This window comes from Marmota flaviventris, chromosome 4, assembly GCF_047511675.1.
Source record: "Marmota flaviventris isolate mMarFla1 chromosome 4, mMarFla1.hap1, whole genome shotgun sequence".
Classification (NCBI taxonomy): domain Eukaryota; kingdom Metazoa; phylum Chordata; class Mammalia; order Rodentia; family Sciuridae; genus Marmota; species Marmota flaviventris.
The window spans coordinates 25612502-25639685 of record NC_092501.1 but is presented as its reverse complement, the minus strand read 5'-3'; the positions used below and the strand labels follow the sequence as shown (position 1 = coordinate 25639685).

General features: G+C 55.0%; 3 protein-coding genes across 5 annotated transcripts; 1 reads left to right on the top strand and 2 right to left on the bottom strand.

Annotated features, from left to right (window-relative positions):
* Positions 1 to 433: 433 nt before the first annotated feature.
* Psd (pleckstrin and Sec7 domain containing) lies at positions 434 to 13257 on the bottom strand. The gene is made up of 16 exons (XM_027930315.2): positions 12604 to 13257; positions 12241 to 12343; positions 11413 to 11773; positions 10255 to 10695; positions 8943 to 9137; positions 8699 to 8779; positions 8391 to 8503; positions 7731 to 7789; positions 7529 to 7618; positions 4013 to 4056; positions 2533 to 2723; positions 2378 to 2448; positions 2111 to 2268; positions 1833 to 1977; positions 1419 to 1562; positions 434 to 664 (listed from the first exon to the last, which is right to left on the bottom strand). Exons 1-16 carry the CDS (start codon positions 13255 to 13257, stop codon positions 434 to 436), a joined length of 3081 nt encoding a protein of 1026 aa, XP_027786116.1.
* Positions 13258 to 16375: 3118 nt separating this feature from the next.
* Fbxl15 (F-box and leucine rich repeat protein 15) lies at positions 16376 to 18996 on the top strand. 2 transcript variants are annotated; one of them, XM_027930321.2, is made up of 5 exons: positions 16376 to 16450; positions 16823 to 17033; positions 17200 to 17353; positions 17665 to 18170; positions 18665 to 18996. In XM_027930321.2, the coding sequence occupies exons 2-5, from the start codon at positions 16951 to 16953 to the stop codon at positions 18852 to 18854; spliced, it is 933 nt and encodes a 310-aa protein (XP_027786122.1). In that variant the 5' UTR covers positions 16376 to 16450; positions 16823 to 16950; the 3' UTR covers positions 18855 to 18996. The 2 variants fall into 2 exon arrangements, with proteins under 2 accessions (XP_027786122.1, XP_027786121.1); XM_027930320.3 differs by lacking the exon at positions 16376 to 16450 and having other exon boundaries at positions 16783 to 17033.
* A 112-nt stretch (positions 18997 to 19108) lies between these two features.
* On the bottom strand, positions 19109 to 25343 carry Cuedc2 (CUE domain containing 2). 2 transcript variants are annotated; one of them, XM_027930323.2, is made up of 9 exons: positions 25224 to 25343; positions 20997 to 21080; positions 20520 to 20663; positions 20367 to 20428; positions 20152 to 20279; positions 19884 to 20066; positions 19691 to 19752; positions 19537 to 19597; positions 19109 to 19444 (listed from the first exon to the last, which is right to left on the bottom strand). In XM_027930323.2, the coding sequence occupies exons 2-9, from the start codon at positions 21068 to 21070 to the stop codon at positions 19298 to 19300; spliced, it is 861 nt and encodes a 286-aa protein (XP_027786124.1). In that variant the 5' UTR covers positions 21071 to 21080; positions 25224 to 25343; the 3' UTR covers positions 19109 to 19297. The 2 variants fall into 2 exon arrangements, with proteins under 2 accessions (XP_027786124.1, XP_027786123.1); XM_027930322.2 differs by having other exon boundaries at positions 20997 to 21083; positions 25224 to 25342.
* Between the last annotated feature and the right edge of the window lie 1841 nt (positions 25344 to 27184).

Here is a 27184-nt window from a genome sequence, read left to right as displayed (position 1 = left end):
CATGGAAAAGGAGGGAAAACCAGCTCAGCTTCAACTCTGGGCCTCTGTCTGAGCCAGGCCCCAGGATGGAGAGTGTGACTGCTGGTGTCAGGGTGGGGATAGTCTTGGCAGAAAGCGGAAATGTTGTCAGGCCTCTCCCACAAAAAAAAAAGGACCCCATCAAAAGTTCCGGGACACTGGCCCCTCCCACCCCCACCCACCCTGTACGAAAAAGTGCAAAACATTATCACAAAAGGGGTCTTAGAGGCGCCCTTAGCCTAGGCTCCTGAGGCCCATGCCCAACCCTGCCCTGCCCCGGACACCGCGTCCGGCGCGGTCGGGCCCTGGGCCAGGAGGCCCTCATGGGTGGCCCGAGGCCGGCCCGGGCTTAGGCAGGGCCATGTCATCATGCAGGTGCCCAGCAGGCACCATCCCCCACACTCCCACTCCCTGTTCAGGGCTTCCGCCTTGCGCTGCCTGCCCCTGACCGAGGCTCTGAGCCAGGACGCTGAGTGCGGGCCTGGCTGGTGGGGTTGGGCTGCAGGGAGGGACTGGAGTGAGGCAGAGGGAGTCCGTCCTCCATGCTCTCGGCCTGGGCCAGCGCTGCCTCTATGGCATCCAGCTCTTCACTGGCTGCCTTCAGCTTGACCCGAAGCAGTGCTGCGTAGGTGCCGTAGCGGGATTTCTGAGGCAGGGGGCCAGGAGCCATGAGCACCTGTTCTCCTCTCCCAGCCCTTCCCACACCCATGACCAGCTAGGAGATGGAATGTCCCACCCACCTCTATATCCCAAAAGACCCCAGCTGGCAGGTTGATGACTTTCTCTGGGCTCTCAGAACTATCTGTGGGTTACAGCTAACATTTCTTGAGGTTTTTTGGTTTGGGTTTTTTGGGGTTTTTTTGTTTTTTTGTTTTTTTTTTTTTGGTACCAGGGATTGAACTGAGGGGCATTCAACCACTGAGCCACACCCCAAGCCCTATTTTTTGTTTTTTATTTAGAAACAGGGTCTTAGTAGCTTAGCCCTTCGCTTTTGCTCAGACTGGCTTTGAGTTCACAATCCTCCTGTCTCAGCCTCCCCAGCAAATGGCTGGGATTACAAGCATACGCTACCATGCTCAGCCATTTCTTGAGTTTTTACTAGAGTCAGGAAACAGACGTGTTACCTCCTGACCCTAGGGAGTGTGGAGTGTTACCCTTATTCCCAAGAGAAAACTTACACTCAGAGAGATTAAGCCCAAGGTCACCCTGCTGATACAACTCTTAAAAGCCCCCACCCTTGAGCTGGGGTTGTGGCTCAGTGGTAGAGCACTTGCCTAGCATGTGTGAGGCTCTGGGTTCAATTCTCAGCACCACATAAAAATAAATAAATGTAAAATCCCCCACCCTTAACCCTAGCCTGAGCCTGTTTGGGAAGCACAGTACCAAGCAGGGAGACTCACCTCAAACTCCAGGTAGGCCTCCTTCTGCCGCTGCTCCTCAGCCTCCTTTCCTCGGGCCTTCTTTCCCAGCTGGGTGGCCCGATGCTCACGCAACTCGCTTGCCATGACCTTCAGTTTGGCCTCGTGGGTCCGCATCTGCTCCTCCTAACAGCCAGGAGAGAACAGTCAGGGTCACTATTATCTAGATATACAGTGCCTTTGGGCAAATTTTAACAAGGTGTCCCTTTGGACAAGCAAAGCACACTATGGCTGGGTTTCCAGCTTAGCAAGTAGTGTAGGGGCTGGACTTGAGCCTCTGCTTGTCTCCCATGACTGTCATAGGGATGCAACACACAGCAGCCTGGAGTGCACCCAGCCTGGGCCTGCCCCACTCCATCCCACTGGCAGCAGGTGGGCCAAGTGAACTGGGGCTACCTGGGAGAGGCGGGTGGCAGCGCTGGGCAGCAGAGGGCGGCTGAACCTCTTATGGGAACTAACAGCAGCTGGGAAGGGGGGTGCAGAGAACATGGCAGCGACTACATTGATGCGAGTGATCCAGGACTGCATCTGCTCCAGGCTCCTGGGGAGACAGCACAGTCCCTTGGGATCTGGGCCAAGGGATGCCTGTCCTGGCTCAGGATGTGGCCTGAGAAGAAATGAGGCAATCCAGGGTCAAGGAAAGGGTCTGGGGTGGACAGGAAAAGGACACTCACGGAGCCTGGAAGAGGAAGACCCGCCAGTCAGCAGTGCGCAGGTAGAAGACATGGGGCCTCTTGCTGTAGTCACTGGCACGGGTGGCCAAAGCATGGTGGATGCTGATGGCATTCTTGAGCTCCGCCTCTGAGAGTGCCTTCCCAGGTTGATACTCCTCCTGCAGGGGTGACCATCTTGTCCTGGCCTCAGTCTGGCCTGGCCTAGCCCAGGCCACCCACTCTCCCTCCCAAGTCAGCACAGCCCCCACCATGGGCCTGGCCCCGCACCTTCTGCAGGTAGAGAATCATGCCCTTGAGGATCCCGTGGAAGCTCTTCCAACCCCGCTTGCCCCGAGGTGCTGGGGGGGAAGGAAGGCAAGTCAGGGGGGCCTGGGACAGGCTCACCCCCACCCATCCCCCAGACCCCCCTCCTGGCCACGTACTCTTCCTGCAGTCAGGGTCTGCGTGCACCTTTCGCACCAGGGCCCCGTGCTTGTAGACGGCAGCCCCAGGCTCAGGAGTCAGGTCCAGGAAAGGGCTGGAGCCGCTGCCACTGCCCCCGCTGACCCTCTTGATGACCTTGGGGTTGGGGTCGGCCAACTCAGACAGAGAGCGCCTCAGTTCCTCCTCGTCTCTGCAGGTGTGATGGCCTCAGAGGGGAGCTGGTCATGGAGCCATACCCCCCTTCAGCCCTGGCTTCCGCCCACCCTGGAAAGCTCCTCCAGCGTTTGTGGAGCTGCAGGGGGTCTCTTCAACCTGAGGCTCCTGCCACAGGTTTCCCCCCTCAGAATAGGGCTCCTCAAGGCAGCATGTCTCCTTCCTAAAACTAGACATCCCCAGAGTAGAACCACAGCTGTCCTTTCCTCCCCTCACATGTAACCATCCCCATCCTCTCTATTTCTAGATACACACCCAACCCTCACACCCTCCTCTACCAGGACAGACACATGTCTGACTCAACTCAACCATACCTAACCTAAACTATGAGGCTTTGCTTATATGTTGGCTAAATGGTGGAAGGGATAGCTTCCTAGTGCCCTCCAAAAAAAAATCTTGGTCTGCAGTTTCTGTCAGATAAAAAAAAAAAGAGAGAGAGAGAGATTCTATCTTTTCACTCCCTTGCTCCAGAATCTGCAGTAGCTCCCCATTGTCTCCTACATGAAACTTATACTACATCTCCCCAATACTCTTTCTCTTCATTCCAGTCAGGCCTGCCTCCTTGTGGTCTCCCCATTTCACACTCATTTCAGCCACACCTTTGCCTCCCAAATACTTCCCCTCAGGGAAGCCTCAGTTCCAATCCTCCAAAAAGCATTCCCTGATTTCTCTTTGTACCCTAATTCTGAGCTCTGCCTCTCTGAGGTCTCTCCTAAAGACTGGGAGCTCCTAGCCAAACTGGGTAGTGACTGAACTCTCAGTAGATAGCAACAAATACAAATGATAGATTGTTACTTGAGGGCTCTACTCTCAGACTGGAGGCCCCAAGGCCCAAACTGGACCTTCTCCCTCATACTGGACCTTCCATGACTTTCTTTGGGCTTGCCTGTGTTTCTACTTGGGGATACCAAGAAGATACAACATAGCCCCTTGTTCTGGGATACTTGGGCTCCCTAAGACCCATGGGGGTCCTTTTGTGCTACTGATCAAGACTACCCTTCCAGAGGCCTCTGCTTTCCTACGAGGCTACCAGGAGACCTTCCTTTTACGTCTCAGCACACCTCTTCCCGTCCAACCCAGCTTGTCATAACAACCCAGCTGGAGACAAAACAGACCCCAAGTCTAAGCAGGGCATCTCCAAAGAAGGAAGCAAGGCAGCCACACTGCCTCTTACCCACCTCCTTGTACCCACAGCCCCAGGACTCCGTAACCCAGGCAGCTCTTCCCCACCCCTAACCCCTAACCCCACACAGCCCTGGGACTCACATGGCCCACTGCAACTTTTCATTCTTGATGGAGCTGTACAAGGCCTGGGGAAGAACAAATCAGGGAGTATGGGTCAGTCCTGGGGGAAAGCATACTAGGTACCCCAATGTCAGAGCTCAAAGCCCTCCCTCCCAACTTGGGAGAAGAGCCAGATCTAAGGGTAAAGGGGCAGCAATGTATAATGACCATGAGCATAGGCTCTGGAATATAGTACCAATACCCAGGCCCAGTTCTGCCACTTTAGCTCTATGACTTTGGGCAGGTATCCAAGGGGAGGAACAAACATCAACATGTGGGGGCAAGCAGTGCAGGGAATCCTGGCACATGGCTGATGCACAATAAATGGTAGCTGCTATTATTATCTTTATTATTATTAAGGGACACTCCTGCTCAGATCCTGATGGGAGAAATATAGCCCTAAGGAAATGGGGAAGAGCAGCCCAATAAACCCTCCTTCCCCCAGCCATGTGTTCTGGCCTCTTCCCACAGAATAAGCCCACACACAGCATATGGGGAAACTGAGGTCCCACAATAGGGGCTCACTCTCCCAGCTCCTTACTTGGCTAAAACATACACTCATGGCTCCAAACCCCAAGACAAGCTGAGACCTTCCCCCAACCCAGACAGCACCATCAAGCCAAATGCCAGTGGTCCATCCCCTAGCCACCTGCACACTTTATGTTACTGAGAAGTGATGACTAGTCTGAAGCTTTACCTTCCAAAGCCTATCCACCCCAAATTGTAAGCCTCTAAACCAGTGTCTTCCTCTGTCTCTTCTTCTTCTCTCCTCCCTACAGTTGGCCTGGAGATACATGGGGACTCTGAGGTGGTCAGAAGAGAAAATGGCCTCCAGGAGTGGCATAGAGGGCCCCTCTTTGGGGGAGTGGCCTGAAATATGGGTCCATGCCATCTCCTCCAACTGTGGGGGTGCTTCTGACAGCCTGTGTGAGTGGGTGTGTCCCCAGCAAGTGTGTGTTTTGCTATGTGTGGCATGTGATGCTGCCTGCGTGTGAGCTGGGTGCAGTGGTGACGTCGGCGCCTTCCCCATGATGGGACACAGGTCCCTCCAAACCCCCCCCCCACACACACACACCACAGTCTCTGACTCTCTCATTGCCCATAGCCGTACCTGGTTACAAGGCTACCCAAGCATCCCACACCGGCACATCCTGCCCCAGGGTGGAGGCACCCACAGCACGTGCCAAGCTAATCAATGCATAGCCCTCCTAAGACACACCTGACCCAAACCCTGCCATGCCTCAGAATCTGAACCCTGACTCCCCAACTCTCTGACCAGAAGGTTGAAGCAGCCACCAAGATCCAACCTGCAACCCTGTCTCCAGTCTTCCAGTTCATCCCTGCCAACTCTCAAGACCCCCCTTTTGCTTGGAGCGCCACACCTTCCTTCCAAGGTCCTGAACCCCATCAGTGAGTCCATGTCACGCTCCCATCTAGAAAACCCTTTTCGTCTCCAAAAGACTCGGGTTTGTGAGGACCACCTTGCCATCCCCCTCCGCGAGTTCATGCCCACCTCCGGCTGCCCACGAGCTCTGTCCCTATTGGGCTCCCCCCCTTCCCACAGCTCCATCCGTGCCCTCCTCAGCTCAGCCGCCCTCGGAGCCTCCCTCAAGCCGCCTCATCTGTCGCCCCCGACCCTGGCGTGGGCCGCAGCCCCCACGCCCTCACCGCCTTTTTCTTCTTGCGGTTCTGCAGGCGGCTGACCACCAGGTCGGTGTAGAGCACGGGCTTGAGACTGCGTGAGCGCTGCGGCCAGCCGTAGCACAGGGTCTCCGCGCCGCGGTGGGTGCGCCCGTAACGCACTGAGCACAGCGAGCGCGAGCGCAGCCGCCCGGCGCTGCTGTGGATGCTGTTGACGCCGATCATGCTGGCCCGGCCCGCGCGCCGCGGCCCCCGGCCATGCCCCCGCCCGCCCTCGGCCCCGGACCGCCCGGCCGGCCCGCGGACGGCTCCCCGACAGCCGGCGCGAGCGCGCGGCCAGAGCCCGGCCGGCTCCCACCGACGCACCGAGCGCGGCGGCGGCGGCGGCGGCGGCGGCGGCGCTGTCTGCTCCGCAGCTCCACAAGAAGGAGGGGGCGCAGACGGGGAGGGGAGTGGAGCTGAGGGAAGGAAGGCTGGGGGCGGGGACGGTGCAAAATGGACGAGCTGGAGCGCCAGGGGGCCCCCGCGCCGCCGCGGGGATAGCCGGGGGAGGCCCGCGGGGGCGCAGGCGTGGGGGCTGCCAGGGGACGCTGGCCCCCGGCGCTCCGCGCGCCCAGCACCGAGCTGTGGGGGCGGGCTGCGGATAGGGTCTGGAACTCCGTCCCGGCACCTCAGGGCTGGAGGTGGTGGTGAGGGGAGAGGTCGCAAGGCCTCCCCACGGCCCTTTTTCACTTAGACTGGAGGGGTAGCCATGGACAGTCCCGGCCTCTCAAGCTCATCCTCAGATACCCCAAACGCCCATGTGTGCATCTCAACTCACTCACCCCAGTTCAAACATACACTTCAACTAACCTAACGCACCAATTTCCATTCACCCCGATTGTACACTTCAAAATATACCATCTTTAACTTAAAAACATACTCTATTCACGGATGTATGTCATAAATCAGCCAATTCGAAGATGGAAACCTAACACACATAAGCCCTCAGCACACCCTTGAAGCACAAACACGTCATACACCCATTGATTCAAATGCACCCTGCCAGACATACACAACTCAAGCATACACCTCAACTCGTAAAAGATGCCCCGACTCAGATACATTCCAAAACTCAGAAGCCCAACACACCCCAAGTCCAGATACATCCTAGGATGCGTCCTCTGCAGTCATATGTATGTTGTGGTTCAAAGACTCCTTTGTCCCACCCTAGGGGTTCCTCTGAGTCCATGCCTCCCTGGATAAAACACCACCCCATCAGGGAAAGGAGTGAACCCACGGGATGGGGATGCCCCGCTTCTCCCACCACCAGCCCCAGTCTTCCTGATTCCTCAAGTGCTGGCGCCTAGGCGTGTGGTCTGCACCTGCGGGAACGCAGTATCTAGTCCCAACTTTGTGTTCTCGCTTCAACACCTTGGAAAAGCTTTTGTCCAGCCCAGGTCCCTCTACCTCCAGGTCCCTCCCAGGAAGAGGTTACCTGGAAAGTCTTTGTAGCTGTACACACTAGGGATTGGTGTGCCTATGTCCCCTCTCCCACCCCACCCGGGACCCCTACCTCGCCTTCCAACCTCAGTGCACAGTAGAAGAGGGGGAACTGTTCAGGTTAAATGCAGAGTTCAGGGCCTCCTGCTCAGCTCCCCTCCCCCGCCACACGCAGCAGCTACTGCAAGCGTGTGCGCATGTTCTGGGAGCGGGGGGCAGGGCGAGGGGGCGGTACCCAGGCTGAATCACCAGAGCCCAGCCTCCTGTGGCAGGAGCCGTGGCTGGCGATCCCCGCCCACCTCCCTCAGGCTGGGTCACCGGGTGGTCTCTCCTTCCCCTACTGCAGCTTCTACCCTGCCCCGCCCCCCCACCCACCTTGAGCAGCTCCCTGGGGAAGTCGCCGCCATCGTTGAGACCCTCCAGGTTCCCAATGAAGTCCCCGCAGGTCATGCGTTTCCCAATGTTCTAAGGAAGGAAACAGAAGCCTATAAGCTTGGGAGATCGTGGGCCTCCCAGGCCTTGAAGTCTCTGGGTAGGGGCCTGTTTTCTGGCTCCCACTTTCCCGCCCCCAACTCACGTGGCCATGAAGATCTGTGTTGAGTAGCATGAGGGCGCAGGTCAGTGTGTGGGCGCCATCTAAGAAAGAATTGACAATCAGCTTTGGCCCCCTCCCAGGGACTCTTTGCAGCTGGTCTTCCTAACCACTCAGTTCATCCTGCCCCTTTTCAGGACCCCCTTTGGCCCACAATCACATCTTCCTTAGACTGGAACCCCATTAGTGAACTCTCCCTATCACTGTCTTCCAGCAGATCCCTCAGCATGGACCTTTACCCATCTCCCTAGCTCCCTAAGGTGCTAGGTACTGCTCCCTGTTTGCCTCCAACACGCACATGCCTCTATGCACTAAGCACAAACAAGTCTACCCCACAGTGTATGCAGACCAGTGCAAATCCCCACTCCAGCCAAGCATGGTACTGCACATGTATTTCAACAACTGCATGCAAACACAACTGCCACCTGCCTCTACACAACACTCTCTTGATCCTAGCAATATTCCTGCCTACATACATGTAACTAGCACTGTCTGACAACACATGCATGTTCACATGCCTACAGCGTTCACATGCCTACAGGCATGTTCACTTGCCTACATGCCTTTCTGCACACACACATGCAGTAGTGCTCCACCCTTCTGCCTCAGTGGTCAGCTGGGCAGCCCTACTCCTAGCCTCCTCACCCTCTGAGGACAGGGCTTCCGGATTACACTGGAAGTACCGCTGGGAGAAGTGGGCCAGCACACGTTCTCGCTCCTGGGTCTCACCCATTAAGGCCAGCTCCTTCAGAAACACCCTGAGAAGTAGGGAAGTTGGAGGATGTCATCGCCTTCCAAAACCCCCTTGCTAGGCAGCCCTGGCCTTTAGCCATGCCCAATCAGTTTGGGAAGGACAGCTTAAGGGAGGCACGGGGGTTAGAGGGAGACATAGCTGGGCCCCTGAACACCAACCCTGGACAGTAGGGACTGTCCTCCAAGGGCTCAACACCCACCTGAGAGCTTGGTCCAGAGTCATGCCTGTGAAGACAAAGAACTTGAGGTACTCGCCAGCTACCAGTTTGCTGAAGTCATTGCTGTGGACAGGGCAGAGAGACAGGTGGGATCTCAAGGGGAAGTGTCAAGGGGTCAGCGGGGGGTTACCTAGAGACCAGGGACATTAAATGGAGAGGATGGAGGTGCTGCCCCCAGGATGCATTCCCTCCACCCCCGTCCTCAGTTCCAGCCCGGTGGCTTTACTTCTTGCCCAGATGTCGGGCCACATCAGCCTTCCTGAAGCCGTCTAGTCGGTACAGCCTTTTAGCCAGGCGCTGTGCGGCTTCCAGATCCGCTTTCTGTCCATTGGACAAGGTATCTGTGCTTCCTAAGGCCAGCCGCTCTGTGCTGTCCAGCTCTGAGTCTGAGTCGGACACCAGCTGGCTCAGGGGTGGTTCACTGCCAGGGTAGAACACCAGCTCAGGGCTGGGCAGGGTCCTTTGGGATCCCCCAGACCCTCCCTCTGCCTCCAGACCCAGAGATGGAGAAGGGGAGAGGGGAACATGGGAAACACATTTTTCTTTTCTCCAGGGAAGGAGACTGGATAGGTTCTTTCATCAAACTATTCCATCATTACCAACTGTCTGTGGAAGTCCTGCCCCAAGTCTAACCCTCATCTGTCTTATTGCTGTGGGAGTTCCGGCTGCTTCCCCAAAGCTCCCAGGGTTTGCTATTAGATACACATTCCCTATTATCACACATGGAACATGAGCCTCTGGCCCTGAGGTATAGGCAGAGGTGGGATAGATAGGCTGCCAGGGAGGAACAGTAGAGGGTCAGGCAAAGATTTGAGGACAGTAGAGACACTCATGTGTTCACAAGTGTTTCTTCTTCCCACCTTTTAGGGAAAGGAGACTCCTTTGTGTCTCCCTTCTGCCCACCAAGAAGGCTCTGGGGTTAGAGGAACTGGGGGTCAGGGTACATCCCCTCACCCCCTTTTTCCTTCCCACCCCAGCTGCTCTACTCAAAAAGCCACCTGTCACCCCAGAGACAGAGGCCGGAAACTCCTGGTTGCTAGGCAACCCCGTCTTCCTGGCCACCCCCTCCTGTTGCCATGGCTTCCATGACTGAGAGGGTAGCTGGCAAAGGGGAGAGCAGAAAGGTTAGGCTGTGAAAGGAGGATCCTGGAGCAGGAGGAGAGACACCCGACTGGGCAGGGCCAGGGAGGGAGAATATGGGAGGGGCTGATGACTGGGCTTTAGAGAAGCCCTCAGGCCAGGTGGCAGTGAGAGACTCCACCTGGGGGGAAAGGGCCTTCCAGGGGAGATAAAGGATGTTCTCTGGGGTTCCTCCAGTCCTGAATTATGGTTTCTCCAATTACTGGATCTGAGCCCACAGGGGAGTTGCAAGGGGTCAATGGAAGTAGCCCTCCAAATGGGAAAACAGATATCTGTTAACCATCCCACTTGGGTCAGGAGTACAAACCACATCCTCACACTTCAGATCTGTTCCTTAAACCAGCTGGTTCTGGGACCCTGAGGGCCTTGGGGCTGAGAAAACCAAAGGAATTGCTTACCTGCCAAGGGGTGCCACTCCTAGCCCAAGGCTGTCTTCAGAGTGGCTGGGACTAGGGGGCTCCCTCCCTGGGGACAGCTTGGTTCTGGCCTCTGCCTCCTCCTCCTCCCCTCTCTGTGTCCAAGGCCCATCAGCAGCAGAGCTGGTACCAGAATCCGGTTCAAGAGGAGCAAGTGGGGCAGGAACAGGTGGGTCAGGCCGGGGAGCAGGGGGTTGAGGAGGCAGCTCAAAGGTAAAGAAAGGGCTCTGGGTTGGGCCCGGTGAGGCCAGGGCCTCCAGGGAGGCAAGGCTGGTATAGGAGGTGCCCTTGGCCCGGTGTGATTCCAGGATGGCTTCAAACACACAACTGAAAGAGTCAGGCCCATCAGCTGAGGGGCTGATCCCAGGAAGGAAGGGCACAGGCGACTTGAGAGGGCCTGAGTGAGGCATCTGGCTACCTGGCCTGCAAGGGCAAGGAAATGTCTGATCAGGGACCCAGAGCACAGGTTTGGGGCATGATTTTATTGAGCTCTCACACTGACTACACTGACTCTGTTAAGGGGATTATGATCCCCTTTTCACAGGTTCAACCCCCCCAAAAAAAGAGCTAGCTGAGTTGAGGGTGCAAAAGATTCGGTGCTTCTGCAGCACCCCAGCCCTGCCCACCCCAGCACCCAATCCCCCTCTTCCTCCCTCCCTGCTAATCTCCCTTTCTCCTCCTTTCCCCTGATCCGCTTCCCTCCTGCCATCCCATTTCTATTTCTGGCAACATCTTAGGAGAAGATGAGGCTCCAAGCTGCAATGGGGTGTGAGACGGAAAGGAAAGCACCCGCGCTCCCCAGTCTCCTGCCTGGCCCCAGGCTCTGGACTGATGCTCCCATATCATCAGGATGAATTCTGACTTCTGATCTCTCATTCCTGCCTCTGATCCTCTAAACGCGTTGGCTCCTCTGTCTCCTGGGTTCTTGCTGATGCCCCCGCATCCCCAACACTGCGAGGCCTCAGTCCTCTGCCTGAAATCTACACTCCACACTGCCCTGTCAGAACCATCAACTTGGTTCTGACCCTCCCAGCCCTGCTCTCATCCTTATCCATGTCCCTATGACACCCCCACCCCACCCCCTTGTCTCTGGGCCAGTGGGAAGGAGCAAGCCATTTCCTCTCCCAGTTCCCCACTCACCGGACCCCCTCTGAGGCCTCAAACACCTCATCATCCACATCCTCTTCCCCACCTGCCTCATCCTCGTCCTCATTTCCACTGCCCAGGCTGGAATGAGGGCCAGGGCATGGGCCAGGATGTGGGGCAGGTGGGCGGGCAGTGCCAGGTGGGCCCTCAGAGCTGGGCTGACTCTCGATGGCTGAGTCAGCCTCCTCCCGCTCAGCCAGCACCTCATCGATGTCAGTCTCTCGGTAGCACCTCAGGGGCACCGTGTCCAGGTCCGTCTCGGAGTACTTGGTTGCTTGCCCCACAGCTACCCCAGAGCCCTGCCCTGAGCCCATCCCAGATGGAGATGGGGAGGCCTGCTCTGGGGGTTTAGCACCTGTAGTGTGCATAGGCATACGGGTCAGGAGTTTATGCATTTCAGTCCCCTGTCCTGGTCCTATTCTGCAACTCCCCCATGGTCTCATGTTGGCAGGAAGTTCTTTCACTGTCTAGCCACCATTCCTCCTGTCACAAACTTTGTTTATCCTTGTACCAGTGGAGTTCATTTCAAACCAAGTCATTGTCAACTTTGAGAAGCCTGAAGGAGATCGGTGTCTTTTCTACTCCAAAGAATGACTCTGATATTCTGCTGTCCCCTCCCTCCATGGCTGAACCTCTTTCAGGTTCCCATTCTATGCCTGTCCACCATCATGACACATATGGGAAGACTGAGGCTGGGAGAGGCTTTGGCTAACTAAGGAGCCAGGAAAGGATTGGGGCAGGTTTGAAGGAAGCCTCCCTACCTGTCCTCAGCTGCTGTTGGGAGGCCCTGCCCCCTTCCCCTGGCTCAGTCCCAGGCCTTACCTGAGCTGGGGGGATCCAAGGAGCCATAGAAGAATTCCCATTTGGCTCGAGCAATTCTCTGGGCATGAGAGGAGACTTCCCGGGGAGAGGACCAGGTGTCCCCCTGAGCCAAGGAGGGAGAGACAGAGGCAGCACCCAGAGATGAAGCCAGAGATATACAAGGACAATATGGGACAGAAACAAATAAAAACACAGGGACAGAAATGGAGGTGCAGAGACACAAGGACAAACACAGAAGGCAAGAAAGAGACAGATTTAGGACATTGAAAGATTCAGAGACAGGCCCAAGCCTGACAGGGGAACCAAGCCTTTCCCCTTCATTGGGGCACTAGGGCTTCAGGAAACCGAAGGCAGGTTGCATACCTGGTTCAGGGATCCAGTATCACCAGGTCCTCGGAATAGTGTAGCCAGGCGCTCAGGGGGGCCCCCCAAACCATTGGGAAGAGAAGAGTAAAGACCATCTGCTCCAACCTGGGGTGGAACTGGTGGCCCACGTAAGGGGTCCCTGCTGCCGGGAAGGGCAGAACCTCCTCCAGCTGGGAGTGGATCTGATGTGGATGCCTCTAGCCGCAACTTCCGGTTGGAGCCAGGCCCGAGGACTGGGGTGGGTCTGGGAGGAGAAACTCCACCCAAGTCCCAGCTCCGACTCAAGCCTCCAGAAGCAGGTAACCCATTCAGTGGCCTCACACTGGCCTTCTCCACAAAGCGGAAGATGACCACGGAACTCTGGGCCCCCGGTGGGGGCTGCCCAGTGGGTGAAGAGGGTGCCCAGGGTGAGGGTACAACGCGGGGAGAAGGGGGGCCACGCAGAGGTGTACAGGGTGCGGTTACACGTCCCAGTTCCCGGCCTCGGGGACCTGGACCTGCCACTCGCCGCAGCAGGGAGCCTGTGCTGCCATACATGCTGGCTGGGGGGCTCTGGGGCACAGGGCCCTCGGGGAGCCAGCGGCGAGGGCATCGTGGTGGGGAGATGGCACAGTCACCTTCCGAGCAGAAGCGCATGGCACCCTGGGCCATGCTGGGGCCGGGGGTCAGGCTGGGGGGGCAGGGATGGCGAGGCCAGGTGGGGAGTAAGGGGGCTGCATGCTCTTCAAACAGGCCTGCAAGAGAGGAGGGGGAGCAAGGGGTGAAGTGCCCGTGGGTTAGATGGGCAGGTCAGCAGAGAAAAGGAGAGGAAAGTTGGCTGGGTCTCTGCACTCCAGGGACCTAGCCCACCCTGGAAATATGGGGCCATTGATCCCATCCCTGGAGGGTACTTCCTTGGAGGCCTGAGAAGAAAAAAATCATCCACCCAATGAGACCCTGGCTCCTTTCCTTCTACCTGGGGGCCCTGAGCATCACCCTGGGAAGAGTGAGGAAGCTAGTTCAAAAGTTGAGTGAGCTGAGTCTCTGGCAATTTGGAGCTACTTCTGGTGTGGGGGAAGCTGGTATCCCAACCTCTGGATCAGGAATGTTAGTCAACCATCACCATTACTCAGCCCTAGTGCTCTATAGTCCCTCTTATGGGAGACCCTCACTAAGAGAGGGAGAACTCAGACCTTCTGGAAGGAAAGGAAGAACAGGGGTTATATAGGGACGATGAAGGGCTGAGAGGCATAGCAGAGGCCTGAACAGAGACCTCTATCTTTAATACATAGATATTGTATGCTGAATGGAAAAGATACGTGTTTTTTTTTTCCATACGGGTATAAATGCACATGCAAACACACGCACACACATGCACACACACATGCACACACACACAAAAACATAAAGACAAATATATCAGTACACAAAAACATTCATGGGCAACACCCTCCAGCACACACAGACACAGATGTACACACATACTGCTCAAAGACACACCCTCATACACTCTCACAGTCATAACAAATATGTGTGTAACGAAAAGGCACATGCTTGTTTTACACACACACCATCACCAAACAGGAACACACAAAGAGGTACTCAAATGTACACACAGGCTCTCATTCTCCAAGGCACACAGAGACACAGGTGTATTGGACAAGCAACCTACTGGTCACAATCACATACAAATACAGATGCACATTTACACATATACTCAAGCAGGGACACACACTGTCCCCTCCCCCTCAACAGTCACGGGATCTCTGGAGGGTAAGATTGCACCATATCCCTCTCCTTCCCTCCTCCCCTTAGGGTTATGACAGATCTTGCCTAGCCCAGGAGGGACCATAAAGGGATAAGAGGGCTCTGGCAGCAATGCGGAGTAGAGGCAGAGGCCAGGAGCAGCAACCCTGCCAGGTAGGTTCCTGAAGCTCAACAGGGCCCTCGTGAGTGTCCCCTGTGCAGCCCCTACTCAGAGCTACCTCAGTACTCACCGCTGCTCGTCCAGAGCTGGGACCGTGGAGAGGCAAAGGAGAGGCTGGGCCCTGCTCAGCTGTGAAGGCAGCACGGCTCCCGCTTGCTCCAGGCCCGCCCGCCTCTCAGTCCCTCCTCCAACCCCCCCCCCCCACGCGCCGCTCAGCAGCGCTAATCCCCCCACCCCCTCCCCTCCCAGGGCCCTGAGTCTCTGAGGCTGCCAACCCTCCTGGTCTCTAGGTCCCCACTGGGCTCTCCCGCCAACCTAGGACCCACCCTAGACGAGGGGGAGAGCATAGGCACCCCCCCCCCCGTTTTGTTCGCCAGACCCTCACATGCCCCACAACACTTGTGTCCAGGTCCTCTCGTCCTCTGCCTCCTGAGCCACACGTAGGGCCCAGCTGCACACGCGTGTCCTGCTCCAGACCCCACGCGTGTCCCCAGGAGGCTGCCACATGACCTGTTACATGCCACACGCGCTCCCGCCCCCACGAGCACGGGGCCGAGCAAAGCACACGGTAGGGGTGTACACAGGACCCGCCCCCTAAACCCAGAAGACCAACTATGGAAGGGAGGTGAAGATACACGTCTTGAACCCTTCGTCGTCTCAGACCCAGGTGACCCAATCCTGACAACCCACCCAGGATGCGGAAGGAGGGATGTTAAGTCAGACTTCAGGAGGAACTTGTCGCTACCTGAGTTAGTTATCCTTCCCTCCCAGGGGTAAGAGGTTAGATGGGATGACCTCGAGACTGGAAGAAGTGGAGGACAGGCACCCCTTGTGCCCTTTGCCCGGGTAGAAGGGGGTCTGGTTATTTTAAGAAAGAGCCTCACGAGTTACTATAGCAACTACTCCTCTTGGTTAGGCCAGGGAGAGCAGATGATGACCTCTAAAGGAAGGGGTCGGTTTGGGCAGTCAGGGGGAGCGAGGACGTGCGAGGCGGGGGCGCGCGGGGCTCACCGCGGGGAGGGGTGGCGCGGGTTCCGCGTGGTGCTGAAGGGGACAGCGCCAGATTTGTTGTACTGCGCAGGCGCAGAGGTGCGAACAAAGCGGGGAGGGGGAGGAAGGAGGCGCGCGGCCGGAGGTGGTGCGCGCCCACATGGCTCTATCTTTGCAGAGATTGGTCCTCCCAGCTACCCCTTCCCTAAGGCTGAGGAAGAAAAGGAAGCAAGCCCATCACCCAACTTGACCCTCTTCTGGTCCTTTCCCGCTGCTGGCTTCTCCATTCTTGCTACATTGAGGGGTGATAGAGCGTGGTAGGGATTCTGGGAAAACCAGGATGTCTGGGTTGTCTACCCGTGTCTTGTCTTTTTTTTTTTTTAAGTGTCTTGTCTGATCCTGGCCAAGACGCTTTCTCTCCAGAACCTCAGTTTGCGCATCTTTAAAATGGAGTGATAGGACAGACCTGCCCACCTTGAAGAGATGCCCAAAGTCCTGATAAGATAGCGGATAGAAAGCAGTTTAAGTTATGTAGAGTCGGCTCTAGCGGTAGCACAGAAGGAGCGTGAAAACCTGAGTTCTTCACATGCCCCTTCACCTACCTCTTGGATGGTGAAGAAATCAAGAGATTCCCCAGGATGGGAACTGAAACGATGACATGGGGATGTGGTAAAAGGGAAGCCTGGTGGCTGAGTTCAGAGCTCTGAATCGTCCTTGTGACACAGCGAGCCCAGCCCCAGATCCCACAATTAAGGCCAGCCAAGAAACAGTACCCCTGTGCTGAACTGAATACACATTTTTCTCAGGACTCTGAACTTCTAGAGAAAAAGAAAGGGTCTGAGCTGAATAGCGTCTCCTGTGTCTCTCTAGGCAAAAACCCGGCCCACACTGTCTGGAAGTGGAAGAGGATGGACAGTTTTGTACTTCACAGTTAACAAGGAATGAGAGGTTTGAATACGTTTGCTTAATGAAACGAAAAAATTCCAGCATCACACCATTTATTTGTTCTTTCAGTAGTTGTTAAGCACCTACTGCGTGTCAGACAGTAAGACCCTATACAGTTTTCCCCCATTTTTTAAAGTCGCTAAATGCCACCAGAGGATAGAGAGGAGGTCCTCGGTAACCCAAGAGTCTTGGCTCCGCCCCTTCGGTTTTTGGCTTTTCCTGCTCCTTCCATCCCTACTTCACTTAGAGGCTGTTGCAGGCCCATGAAGAACGCAGAAACCAGTCTTCGTCCACCACTTCTCCAGCCTAGGGCTTTGAGCCCTTTGGCCGAGAAGGCGAGGTCTAATGTTACACCTTTAGTCTGTTCTCTCTCAGTTTTGGGGTCCAACCGGAAAGCTTTCAGAGACGATCCTCAGTGAGACGGCACTCGATTGAGTCGGTCTGTCTCTACAGCCCAAAGAGGCGGGCTCGCCGCAGCAGCTCCAAGGCCAAAGCTAGAGTTTATGTTACTGCGCACGCGCACTAGACAACCAATGGAGCCACCAATGGAGCCGTCCGGAGGGGAGCAAGAACCCGGAGCCGTCAGGTACCGAGCACTGGAGGGGCCGAGGAAGGAAGAGATGCCCAGGGGAGGGAGATGAGCCTAGGCTGGGCCTGAGGGCAGCTCTTGGGAACCCCGATGCTGGAGCCTAACGGAGGCGGACTCGCAAGTAAACAGCGGTCCACGGATACCAATGCCTCTTTATCCTCAGACTCCTGGACCTGCCCTGGGAAGACGTGTTGCTCCCACACGTCCTGAACCGGGTCCCGCTGCGCCAGCTGCTTCGGCTGCAGCGCGTTAGCCGGGCCTTCCGTGCGCTAGTACAGCTGCACCTGGCCGGGCTGCGCCGCTTCGATGCCGCTCAGGTGAGCCCGGGGTCGAAGACCCGCCCCATTCTGGGTACCACCCCCGCCTCGTCTCTAGCCCAGCCCCCAACTACGCTGTGCACCCTTCGGGTCCCCAGATGCAGCCAGGCCTGCCTGGGAAGCGATCCACGCAGCATGTAGTAGCCCCAAGGGACGAGTACTAGGTAGCGACTCAAAAGGGAGCGTGGCGTCTCTCCTGGGAGGGCAGGTGTCAAGCCAAAAGGGTTGTGAAGAAAGAACTCAGCGGCAGATAGGCAGCGTCTGTCCCGCCCCCGGGACCAGCTGAGGGTCCGGTGCCTCTCCGTCCGCAGGTGGGTCCGCAGATCCCGCGGGCTGCATTGACCCGGCTACTGCGGGACGCCGAGGGGCTGCAAGAGCTGGCGCTGGCGCCGTGTCACGAGTGGCTATCGGACGAGGACCTGGTACCAGTGCTGTCACGGAATCCGCAGCTGCGGAGTGTGGCACTGGCCGGCTGCGGGCAATTGAGCCGCCGCGTGCTAGGAGCTCTAGCTGAGGGGTGCCCCCGCCTCCAGCGCCTGTCGCTTGCGCACTGTGACTGGGTGGACGGACTGGCGCTACGCGGCCTAGCTGACCGCTGCCCCGTCCTGGAGGAGCTGGACCTCACTGCATGTCGTCAGCTCAAGGACGAGGCCATCGTGTACCTGGCGCAGAGACGCGGCGCCGGCCTCCGCAGCCTCTCGCTGGCGGTCAACGCCAATGTCGGGGATGCAGCAGTCCAGGAGTTGGCTCGGAACTGCCCTCAGCTGGAGCACCTCGACCTCACTGGCTGCCTCCGCGTCGGAAGCGACGGCGTCAGGTGCCTGGGGGTCGGGGAGGTGGGAGGAGGGCAAATCATTCAGCCTTGTGGGGGAGGAGTGGGCTTTAGTTGTCAAAGACCGAACTGAGAGTTCTGGACCTTCCTGCTAACCAGGGCACCCCCAATGTGAACAGAAAGGCATCTAGGTGTGTCTACGGCAGAAAGCCCAGTTCAAAACTCTTGAGCTATCATTAACACGTTGGGAGACTTCACACCCAAAGTCACCTTCTAGTTTTTCTTCAACAAGGGGAAATCCTACAGTCCGGGGTGGAGCTGAGGAGCACATCCCCCCCCCTCCCCTTTAAGAGACAGCAAACCTCCAGTTGTTGGCCTGGAATGTTTGATCCTATTCAGGCCCTCTCCCTCGGATAGGAGAAAAAAAAAATAGGAGGAAAAAAAATGTCCTGAGCTGCAGGGAGACCTGGAATTTGCTGGAGCCTGCAGGAGGCTGGATGCGTGCCTCCTGCCTCTAGCCTCTCCCCCTCCTTCCTCAGGACATTGGCGGAGTACTGCCCAGCACTACGCTCTCTGCGGGTGCGGCACTGCCACCACGTGGCTGAGCCTAGCCTGAGCCGCTTGCGGAAGCGTGGTGTGGACATCGATGTGGAGCCTCCGTTGCACCAGGCCCTGGTGTTGCTGCAGGACATGGCGGGCTTCGCACCCTTTGTCAACCTGCAGGTTTGACCCTCCTGCCAATGAGAGCACAGCTGGACTGTGTGGCTGGGCCTGACACTGAGCTGTAGGGAAAATGAACTGTGGAGACCTCTGGTGAGAGGCCAGTGCCCTGCCCCATCCTGGAACTTCAAATAAAGAGCTTTTTACTCTCTTTTGTCTGGTGCTGCCTTGTTGGACACAGGGAATGTAAGGTTGGGGAATAAAGGTCAGACAGGCTTAGTATTCCAGCCATGAGGCAAAAATGACCAGAATGCACTCACACCTTCCTTGGGCCATCTTTACTGTGCCCTTGGAGGCAGGTTTGAGAGTAGGTTAACACTGTGGAACAACAAAGTAGAGAAGAGGAAAAAGAAGGTGACAGGAGTAAGGGAGGCCCCTGTGTGGGGGTGTAGGGCTCCTGCATCCCTCTGGGATCTGAGCCTAGAAGGCTCCAGCAGAGTCCAGCAAGTGCCTCAGTGGAAGCGGTACTTCCTGGCCGGCTTGAGATTGATATATGTGGCCTTCATCTCCTCAGCCTCAGGGTTACGCACATCTTTGAATCGCTCTCCTTTGGTGCTCACCACCTGATTGTCAATGTATCGGATCAGCTTCTTGGGAGCCTGTTGGGCAATCAGGCAATCAGGTAGTGAGTAGAAGAAGCCAGGAGTCAGTCTCCTGACTTCACATCCCTAGCTGCCCCCAACCCTCTTACCTCCTTGGGAGCCATGGGTCGGTGAATCTTCTGATCCTCTGCACTATCCACCATCATGTACCTGCCAAAAACTGGATGGCTGAAGCTCCTGCCACCCTAGGAAGACCCTTCTGCCCTGCCCTACCCAGCCCAGCCCAGCCCAGCCCAGGCTCACTTCTGCAAGATGAAGGACTTCAACTCATCTTTCTGGGGGCCCCTGAGGCGCCTAGGTAGGTCCTGTGGAGAGGAAAGGTCTCGTGTAGATCCAACGGCACCAGCAGGGAAAACAGATGGGAATGAGAAGGGGAGGGGTGCTTAACAACAAGCCTAGGCTGTGTGGGTGGGAGGACAGGGCTAGGATGGGATACCTGACTGGGGCCATCCCAGGCTGGAGACCCCTCTTCTTTCCCCTCTACCAGCATCTGCACAGCTTCTTCCAAGTCCCCCCGTGCTTTAGTCAGCACCCACTGGGCCTGCTCCATTGAACAGGTAGGGAACACCTCCAAGAGTACATCCACACCCGGAAGCAGCTCCTCCTCAGCGCCAGCTGCCTGTGGGCACAAACATTGACAAGAGGCAGCACTTCCTCCTTTCCCACCCCCAAGGTCCCTAATCAGTATCCTCCTCTACTAGTACCTCATCTTGGGTGTCCCCAGCAGCAGCAGGAGACCTGGCCTCTTCTTTGCGCTTTTCAGGCCGCTGCAAGGGCTCTGGGGAGATGGGAACCTGACCTTGGATACAAGAGCTCTGTGGTTGCAGGTTCTCTTAAAAGAGGTAGAGAGGGCATCAGGTTTACCAGGGGCGTGGAGGAAGGATTAGGAATCCCCCAAGTGTCTGAATCCCAGACTCACCTTTGTTCTTGGCATCACTGAGCTGCCCAGAGAGCTTCTTCATCATGTCCCCTATTGTGCCCCTAAAGGAAGAGGAAGGCAGTGAGAGGACTACTTTGCCTACCCCGCACAACCAGCCATTCCCCCATCCATTTAGCCCCTGCCAGGCCTTACCTGGGAATATGGGCAAAGCCAGGCACATAAGCCTCCATCATCTCAGTGAAGGCCTCCATATCAAAGTTCTCCTCTGATGGTCCTGAGGGGCCCAGCTCCTCCAGGACCCCAAGCACATAGGAGAAGATAACTTCATCCAAGCCACTGTAGGAAGAGGACAGGACAAGCCCCAGGTAGGACACTTTACACTTGTAGTACCCCCACCTAGCCTGAGACTCCAGCCTTTGGCTTCATAGGATCTATGAGTTAGACCTCAATCCTTGAGGGCAAAGAGTATTCCCCTCCTCCTCAGAGTTTTGGTTTTCCATCCATCCAATAAAAGTAATGACAAGATGACAGGGAAGGCCACCTCAACAAATCAAAATCAGCCCTCCCCATCTCAGGAACACAGCCAAGTGCTTTCCACCCATCTTGCCACTGGTCAGGCCCCAGAGCACTGCCTGGCAGCCACAGCCTCAGCCCTGGCTGGTTCTCTACCTGAGGTCGGCCTCTGGGAGGTTTGTCTGGACAAACTCAAGGAGTGCTGCACTGACGATCCTCTCCAGCTCCATGATCTCTCCTCTTCTGAAGGGACACAAGACAAAGGATTACCAAGCCCTCTTATGCCTGCCCTCACTCACTGGGCCTGGGGCAGTGGCTCCTCCCTGCCCTCCTGCTATAGAACCATCTGTTGAGTTGCCCTCCCAGCTCCCCCAAATAGTCACAGCCCCTTCCACTACCCATGTCTACCACCTCCAGCTTAAGGCAGGACACAGCATTGTCTCCAGAAAGCTGCCCCACCACTCCCCAACCTTCAGCCCCCCATTTCTCCCCATCCCTCATACCATTCCCCAACAGCTAGCCCAGACCCTCTGGTAAAAAGTCAAGGTCTTAGGGTCACATGCCTCCTGGCTGAGGAATCTCATAATTGAGGGAGCACTTGGCCCCCAAGTCCAACCACAAAGGGCTCCATTGTCTAGCCACCCACCCTCTGCACAAAGGGGCTTTTCTGGCTCTGGGACCTAAAAAGAAGGGAGAGTCTTTCATGGATTCTCTCTTGCCCAGACCCTGCCCTTCTAGCAGCCTGGCACTGTCTAGAAGACTTTGCATCCTCCTTCCCCAGGCTTACAGAGCCCCATAAGCCTGTAAGATCTGGCCCTTGCTCACCTCCCCAACCTCACCATCCCTCCTCATTCCTGCCCACAGCCTGCTTACTGTTCCTCAAACCTGTTGAGCATCTTCCTGCCTATACCTGTAGACATCTTTAGGGATCATGCCCTCACTTCCTCCAGAGCTTTGCTCAACTGTTAACCTCCTCAGAGAGATCTTCTACCAAAACTAGTTATTTTCCACAATACTCAACCCCTTACATGTTATTTTATGTTTATTTGCCTAATATCTGTCCTACAGAATGTACTATAAGCTCTAAGAGTAGAGGAACTGTCTTGATCACCGGTGTTAGACTCAGCACCTAGGAAAATGTTCACATTTAATGGATACTCGGTAAATACTTGTTTACTTAGTTTGGCTCCATCTAAACACTTCTGACTCCCCAAAGACTATTTAGGAGTGAGAGACACAGAGGTAGTAAGGAATGGCTGCAGACCCATAGGTCCAGATGTCAGTTCATCCTCCCATTTGGAAGGCTCAGAGATATCTCACCTTCCACCCACCCTAAACTCATATCTTCCCAAATTTGTGCATTTCCACTCCAAGCCACTTCCTCCTGTTTCACCAGCTCACACCACTCATTTTGCTGCAGAACATGAAACTTGGGGATTGCCCTTGATCTTGCCCTCTCTCACCCACATCTGTACTCACTAAGTCCTATCAAATCCAATGCTTTATTATTCTCCATCTATCCACTTATCCCTCCAGGCTGGCTTCTATTCCAACATCTTTACTGGCATTTCTCAGGCTAAGGTTACTAGTTACTTTTTCAGGTTTCAGGTCTAGCCAAGTTGAACCATATGAGATTGCTAGTTTTGTCTGGTTCTGGGCTACCAAAAGAGAGAGCACTTTCTTATGGTTTCACCTAACATTTGCCCTTTTGATAACACCAACTATGGTTTTTGATATATCCCATTCTCCTGTTTTCCTTCTCTCTGGCCATTTCTTCCCTGGCTCCCTCTTTGCCCTCTTCTCTGCCACTCTTTTCAGGCTCACAGCCACTTCTCTCTCCTCACTCTGCACACCCTCCCTCTCTGGAAGATCTCACTGGGCCCACATTCTTAAGTACCAACTTTATGTCATCAATTCCCAAATGTCAAATCTCTAATCTAGTCTTCTCCGAGCTACAAACTTTTGTCTCTATCTCTATGACATGGCCAAGTGCATGTCTTTCAGGCATCTCACACTTAACATGTCCCAAAATAACTTCTCCAGTTTTCTACTCCTTCAGGTCCATCCTCCCTAAATGTATGTATAGGCGTGCAGCTATTCCTGCCACAGGTCTGGAAATTATCCTTGACAGCATCTTACCCTTTACTTTCCTCTAGCCAGTCACGAAGCGCTGACCATTTTCTCTTTACACATCTACTTTTCTCCTCTCACTCTTGCTTTCAAAGAGGTTTCTAACCCTTCTCCCCACAGCAGTCCCTGGATCATGCCCCTCTACTCTGGCCTGCTTTCAGTTTGTGAACATTCAAGCCCCTGATCTTCTAGAACTGGTATGATGGCTACGATTTTATACCCTCGTTACAAACAACGTTTTTCCTTACATAGCAGGACCTTTCACAGCTGTAGTTAACAGATTATATGGACAATGTTTAATGTTTCTTACAGTTGTTTCATGAAGGCAGGGACTATACACCCAGCTTATTCACCAGTACATATTCAGCACCCCCCATGAAGTAGGCACTCAATAAATATGTATTCACAGATGAAGAAAGTGAAGCTCAGTTAAGGTTTAAGTCCAGAGTTAGGTGTATAGCTCAGTGATAAAGCACTTGCCCTGGATTCAATTCCCAGTACCACCACCAAAAGAGAGAGGGAGACAGAGAGAAAGATTTAAGTCTTGGTCACCCCTAGTTTAGTGCCTGTTCTAAGGTCTACTTGGGATGGGGATATTAAGACTTCCAATTGAGTTGGGACAGGGCTACCATCTATGATCACAGCTGCCTGCTCCTCTAATCAGTAACACAGAGCTGCTGTGAGAGCACAGGGTCACTTTGGAAAGTAGGAGTGAATAACTCAGTTTACAAGGAAGATGCCTACCTCCTGCTTCAAAACTTTAGCCATGGGCCCCCAGGAATTGCAAGATAGCTCAGGCCAGGCATACCAGATCTCTTCAAGCAGCTTCTCTGAGGGGATGACCCTTCAGGACTTATTACCCTCACTTCCTGGTTGCTATCAGCAGTCTGGCAACCTCTGTTGGACACACTCATGGCTGCTGCAGTAAAGTCCAGTTTCTAGGGAAAAAACTTCTCAGGGATATGTTTGATGTCTTTAGGTTTCTAACCAAGGTCTGGGGGTCAGGGAGTTGTTATCGGGAAACTCCTCATTTCCCCAAATAAAGTCTTCTTTGCCTAAGCTTTTATCCTGGCTTGTTATTACTTCCTGGGGGGTCCCAAATCAGGGACCAATGGTTGAAATGTGACTATTATCCTAAGTTCTGCTTAAACACTTCTGATGATGGTAAAAAGTTGGCTTGGCACTTACGTATTGTTTACCAGGCATTGCTAAAAGCACTTTATTGTATTAATTTTACATAATTCTCAAAATAACCCTAAAATGTAGACACTGAAATTAGCCCATTTTACCTGAAAAGAAATAGAGGCACTGAGAGGTTATTTGCCCAAGGTCACAGAGCAAGCTAATGGCAGATTCACACCCAGTTAAGTCTGGCTCCAGAAGCCTCACTATTCACAACCACACCATCTCTCATGATGCCAATGGTGTGGTTCAAGCCTATATTATGATCCTCTCCTGCCTAACCCGCTGTCTTGAGTATTTTAGAATCTCTGCTCACACCATTCTCCCTGCTCAGAACATTCTTTCCTCTGTCTCTTCAAGTCCCATTCTGCAGGACTCACTTCCTCTCTGCAGCCAACCCTGACTACCCCATCTTCCCTCCCCGATTTGGCTTCCAAGGGCCAAGCACAGGCCTGCCTGTTCCAGATGCTCAACAGAGATTCTCTTGGCAAGTTAGACTTGAGTAAGATCGGTGTGGAAGGAGTCCTGGGGAACTCAGGCAGCACGGGGGCATCTAGCACCGAGGTCTATCTTCTTCCAGCACCTACAAAGCCTTGCTCCTGGGGTCCTAGACCCATAACGAAGGCCCAAGAATATACTATTTTCACCTGATCCCCAAGTCACGCCTTAAAGGAACCAAGGACATTGAGGGGAACAAGAGATTCACCATCCACATTCAGATGGGTGTACAAACGGGTAGTGGGGGTGTGGGCGGGAGTGGTGCACAGGAAGTGGGATCGCAATGATGGCGGACCCTGGAAGCAAGAGCTCCCTGAACCCAATAGTGGGACACCGTAAGCGTCCCGAATAGTGGGCCTGAAGGCATAGGGATGGGGTTACAGCCTTGGGGGACAAATGAAGGGGCAGGCCTGCACAAACTGGATGTGCCTTGCTACAGGCCACAGCGAAAATCAGAAATGGGAGTCTGGTGGCCCCGGGGAAGGTGCCGTGGGAGAACACGTAGGACGGCAACCTGGGTTATGCTCTCCGCGACTCTCCTAGCCCGGGGCCAGGGGCTGGAGGGGAAATCACCTGCTCCGTCGGGCGCCGCCAGCGATTTGTCCCGCGCGATGCAGCTCTCATCCCCCAGCCCCACCAACGAGATCAAAGGCGGGGCCTAGAGTGGTTCGCTTTCAGCGGTGCCGAGGTTGCCATTTTTGAGAAGGGCAAATTGCCCGTAACAGGGCGGAGCTTCGGGAACCTATTCTCAAGTGTCCCGGGGCTTGGGACCGGCTCCCGAGGCGGCCATTTTTGTTGCGGGAGGTCTCATCAGTGGGTGGAGTCACAGTGGCAGGGACAGTAACCTGCCTTGTTCCTCGCGTCGTCAGTCCGAAACCCAGAACCTTTCTGTCACGCCTATGTTCTTCCTATCCACCTTATTTCCTTGCCCCCAGGATCCCCACCCTGAAATTCTGTAGTTTTCCCCTTAGGACTTCCGTGTTTTTCCTTCCCTTCCACAGTCTTCGTGGCTCCCTGGTTGGATCTGGTGGCCCAACTGCAAGGCCTGGTGTTCTTCCCCAAATCCCACAGTCTCCACCCCAGTTTCAAGTCCTGTCATTCATTCAATTTTTAGGGACTGACTTCCCCACTTTGTCTTTCTGATCCTTTCCCAACAGCTATTTCTCCAATATCTCCCTGTGATTGGTGGTGGGGGCTACGGGATTTTGGGAAGGTCCCCGTGGTGAGGGTGGATCTGAGCCCAGATCCAGGATGGCCTGCAGACTATACCCACCACCAGTGTCCTATGCCATGTTGGCAGGGTTACTGATCTAGGACAGTACAACTGCGCGCTAGGACCCAGCAAGATCTCAGCTTCCTCTTTCTGTTCCTGTCTCCGCTTCCCCAGACTGCCCTGTGGGTAAGCCCACAGCCATCCCTTCCTGGGAACCTCAAAAGGGAAAGAGTTCCCTTGGACTGCGATTAGCTAGTCCATCCTAATCACCAAGAATGAGCCCCTTTCAGTGTTAGTCCCCTTGTAGGGTACAGAGGACTCTAAAGCTGTCCTTGCCCTCTGGGAGCTTATAGTCTAAGGGAGAAAGTCCCACTCTCTCTTCTCTCCTAGGGACAGGGGCAGTGCCAAAATAAGGAGAAAAGGGATTACTGCTCAGGCTTACCACGCGTATACCTTACCACAGACTCCCTCCTCCCCAGGAGGATCCTCTGGCTTCAGAGAAGAGCAGATTGTTGGTTATTGAGAGGGAACGAGGAAGGAGGAGGCAGGAGCATATTTGGCCTGGCTTCTCCCATAAAAACAGGGCCACTGCCAGCCCGAAGCTGCTGGGGTTAATGAGGGATGGGGCGACAGCCACTTTGAACTCTAACCAGACAGGCCCCTGGGAAGGGGGTGATGGGCACCCCTATCAGCCCTAGGCCTCTGCCAGCCCTTCCCTCCTCGTCCTCCACCCTCCTGTCCATTGCACAATGCTGATGACTAGCCCCTTACCACCCCGCCCCTTACTACCCCGCCCCTTACCACCCCCATTCCCAAACTTTCAGGTTTCCTTAGTAGGCTACCGCTAGGTCTGGGAGGAGACCCATACAACTCTTTCTGATGCTGTGCTTTCCCCCTCCCCATCTCCTGATTCTTGGATATCAGAAAGAATTTCCTGAGCGTTTAGGGAAGTGTAATGGGAAAGCTCTCTCAGGAGGAACCCCCTCCATTTCCAATTCAAACTCTGGAAAGACCCAACTCTGTACAGCAGAGGTCAGGTTCTGGAGTCCAAGGAGAGGGGCAGTGCCAAGATAAGGAGAAAAGGGATTACTGCTCAGTCTTTTATTATTATTATTATTATTATTATTATTATTATTATTTATTTGTAGATGGACACAATACCTTTATTTGTTTTTATTTTTATGTGGTGCTGGGGTTCGAACCCAGTGCCTCATGCATGCTAGGCAAGCGCTGTACCACTGAGCCACAACCCCAGCCCCACTGTTCAGTCTTACCGCCTGAAGGTGGTAAGGAGAAAGGTGAAAAAGGTAAAAAGACCAAG

Bases quoted from the DNA above. Each gene is read 5' to 3' on its own strand.
- Psd (XM_027930315.2), bottom strand. From the start codon at position 13,257: ATGGCCCAGGGTGCCATGCGCTTCTGCTCGGAAGGTGACTGTGCCATC. The intron at 8,780-8,942 runs GTAAAGCCACCG...CCCTGTCCACAG, and splicing joins GCCCGACATCTGGGCAAGAA to CAATGACTTCAGCAAACTGG. The intron at 2,269-2,377 runs GTGCGGGGCCAG...TCACCCCTGCAG, and splicing joins TGATTCTCTACCTGCAGAAG to GAGGAGTATCAACCTGGGAA.
- Fbxl15 (XM_027930321.2), top strand. From the start codon at position 16,951: ATGTTACTGCGCACGCGCACTAGACAACCAATGGAGCCACCAATGGAG. The intron at 17,354-17,664 runs GTGAGCCCGGGG...CTCCGTCCGCAG, and splicing joins GCCGCTTCGATGCCGCTCAG to GTGGGTCCGCAGATCCCGCG. The intron at 18,171-18,664 runs GTGCCTGGGGGT...CTCCTTCCTCAG, and splicing joins GTCGGAAGCGACGGCGTCAG to GACATTGGCGGAGTACTGCC.
- Cuedc2 (XM_027930323.2), bottom strand. From the start codon at position 21,070: ATGGAGCTGGAGAGGATCGTCAGTGCAGCACTCCTTGAGTTTGTCCAG. The intron at 20,664-20,996 runs GTAGAGAACCAG...CTCTTCCTACAG, and splicing joins CTCCCAGAGGCCGACCTCAG to TGGCTTGGATGAAGTTATCT. The intron at 19,598-19,690 runs GTGAGCCTGGGC...AGTTTTTGGCAG, and splicing joins AAGTCCTTCATCTTGCAGAA to GTACATGATGGTGGATAGTG.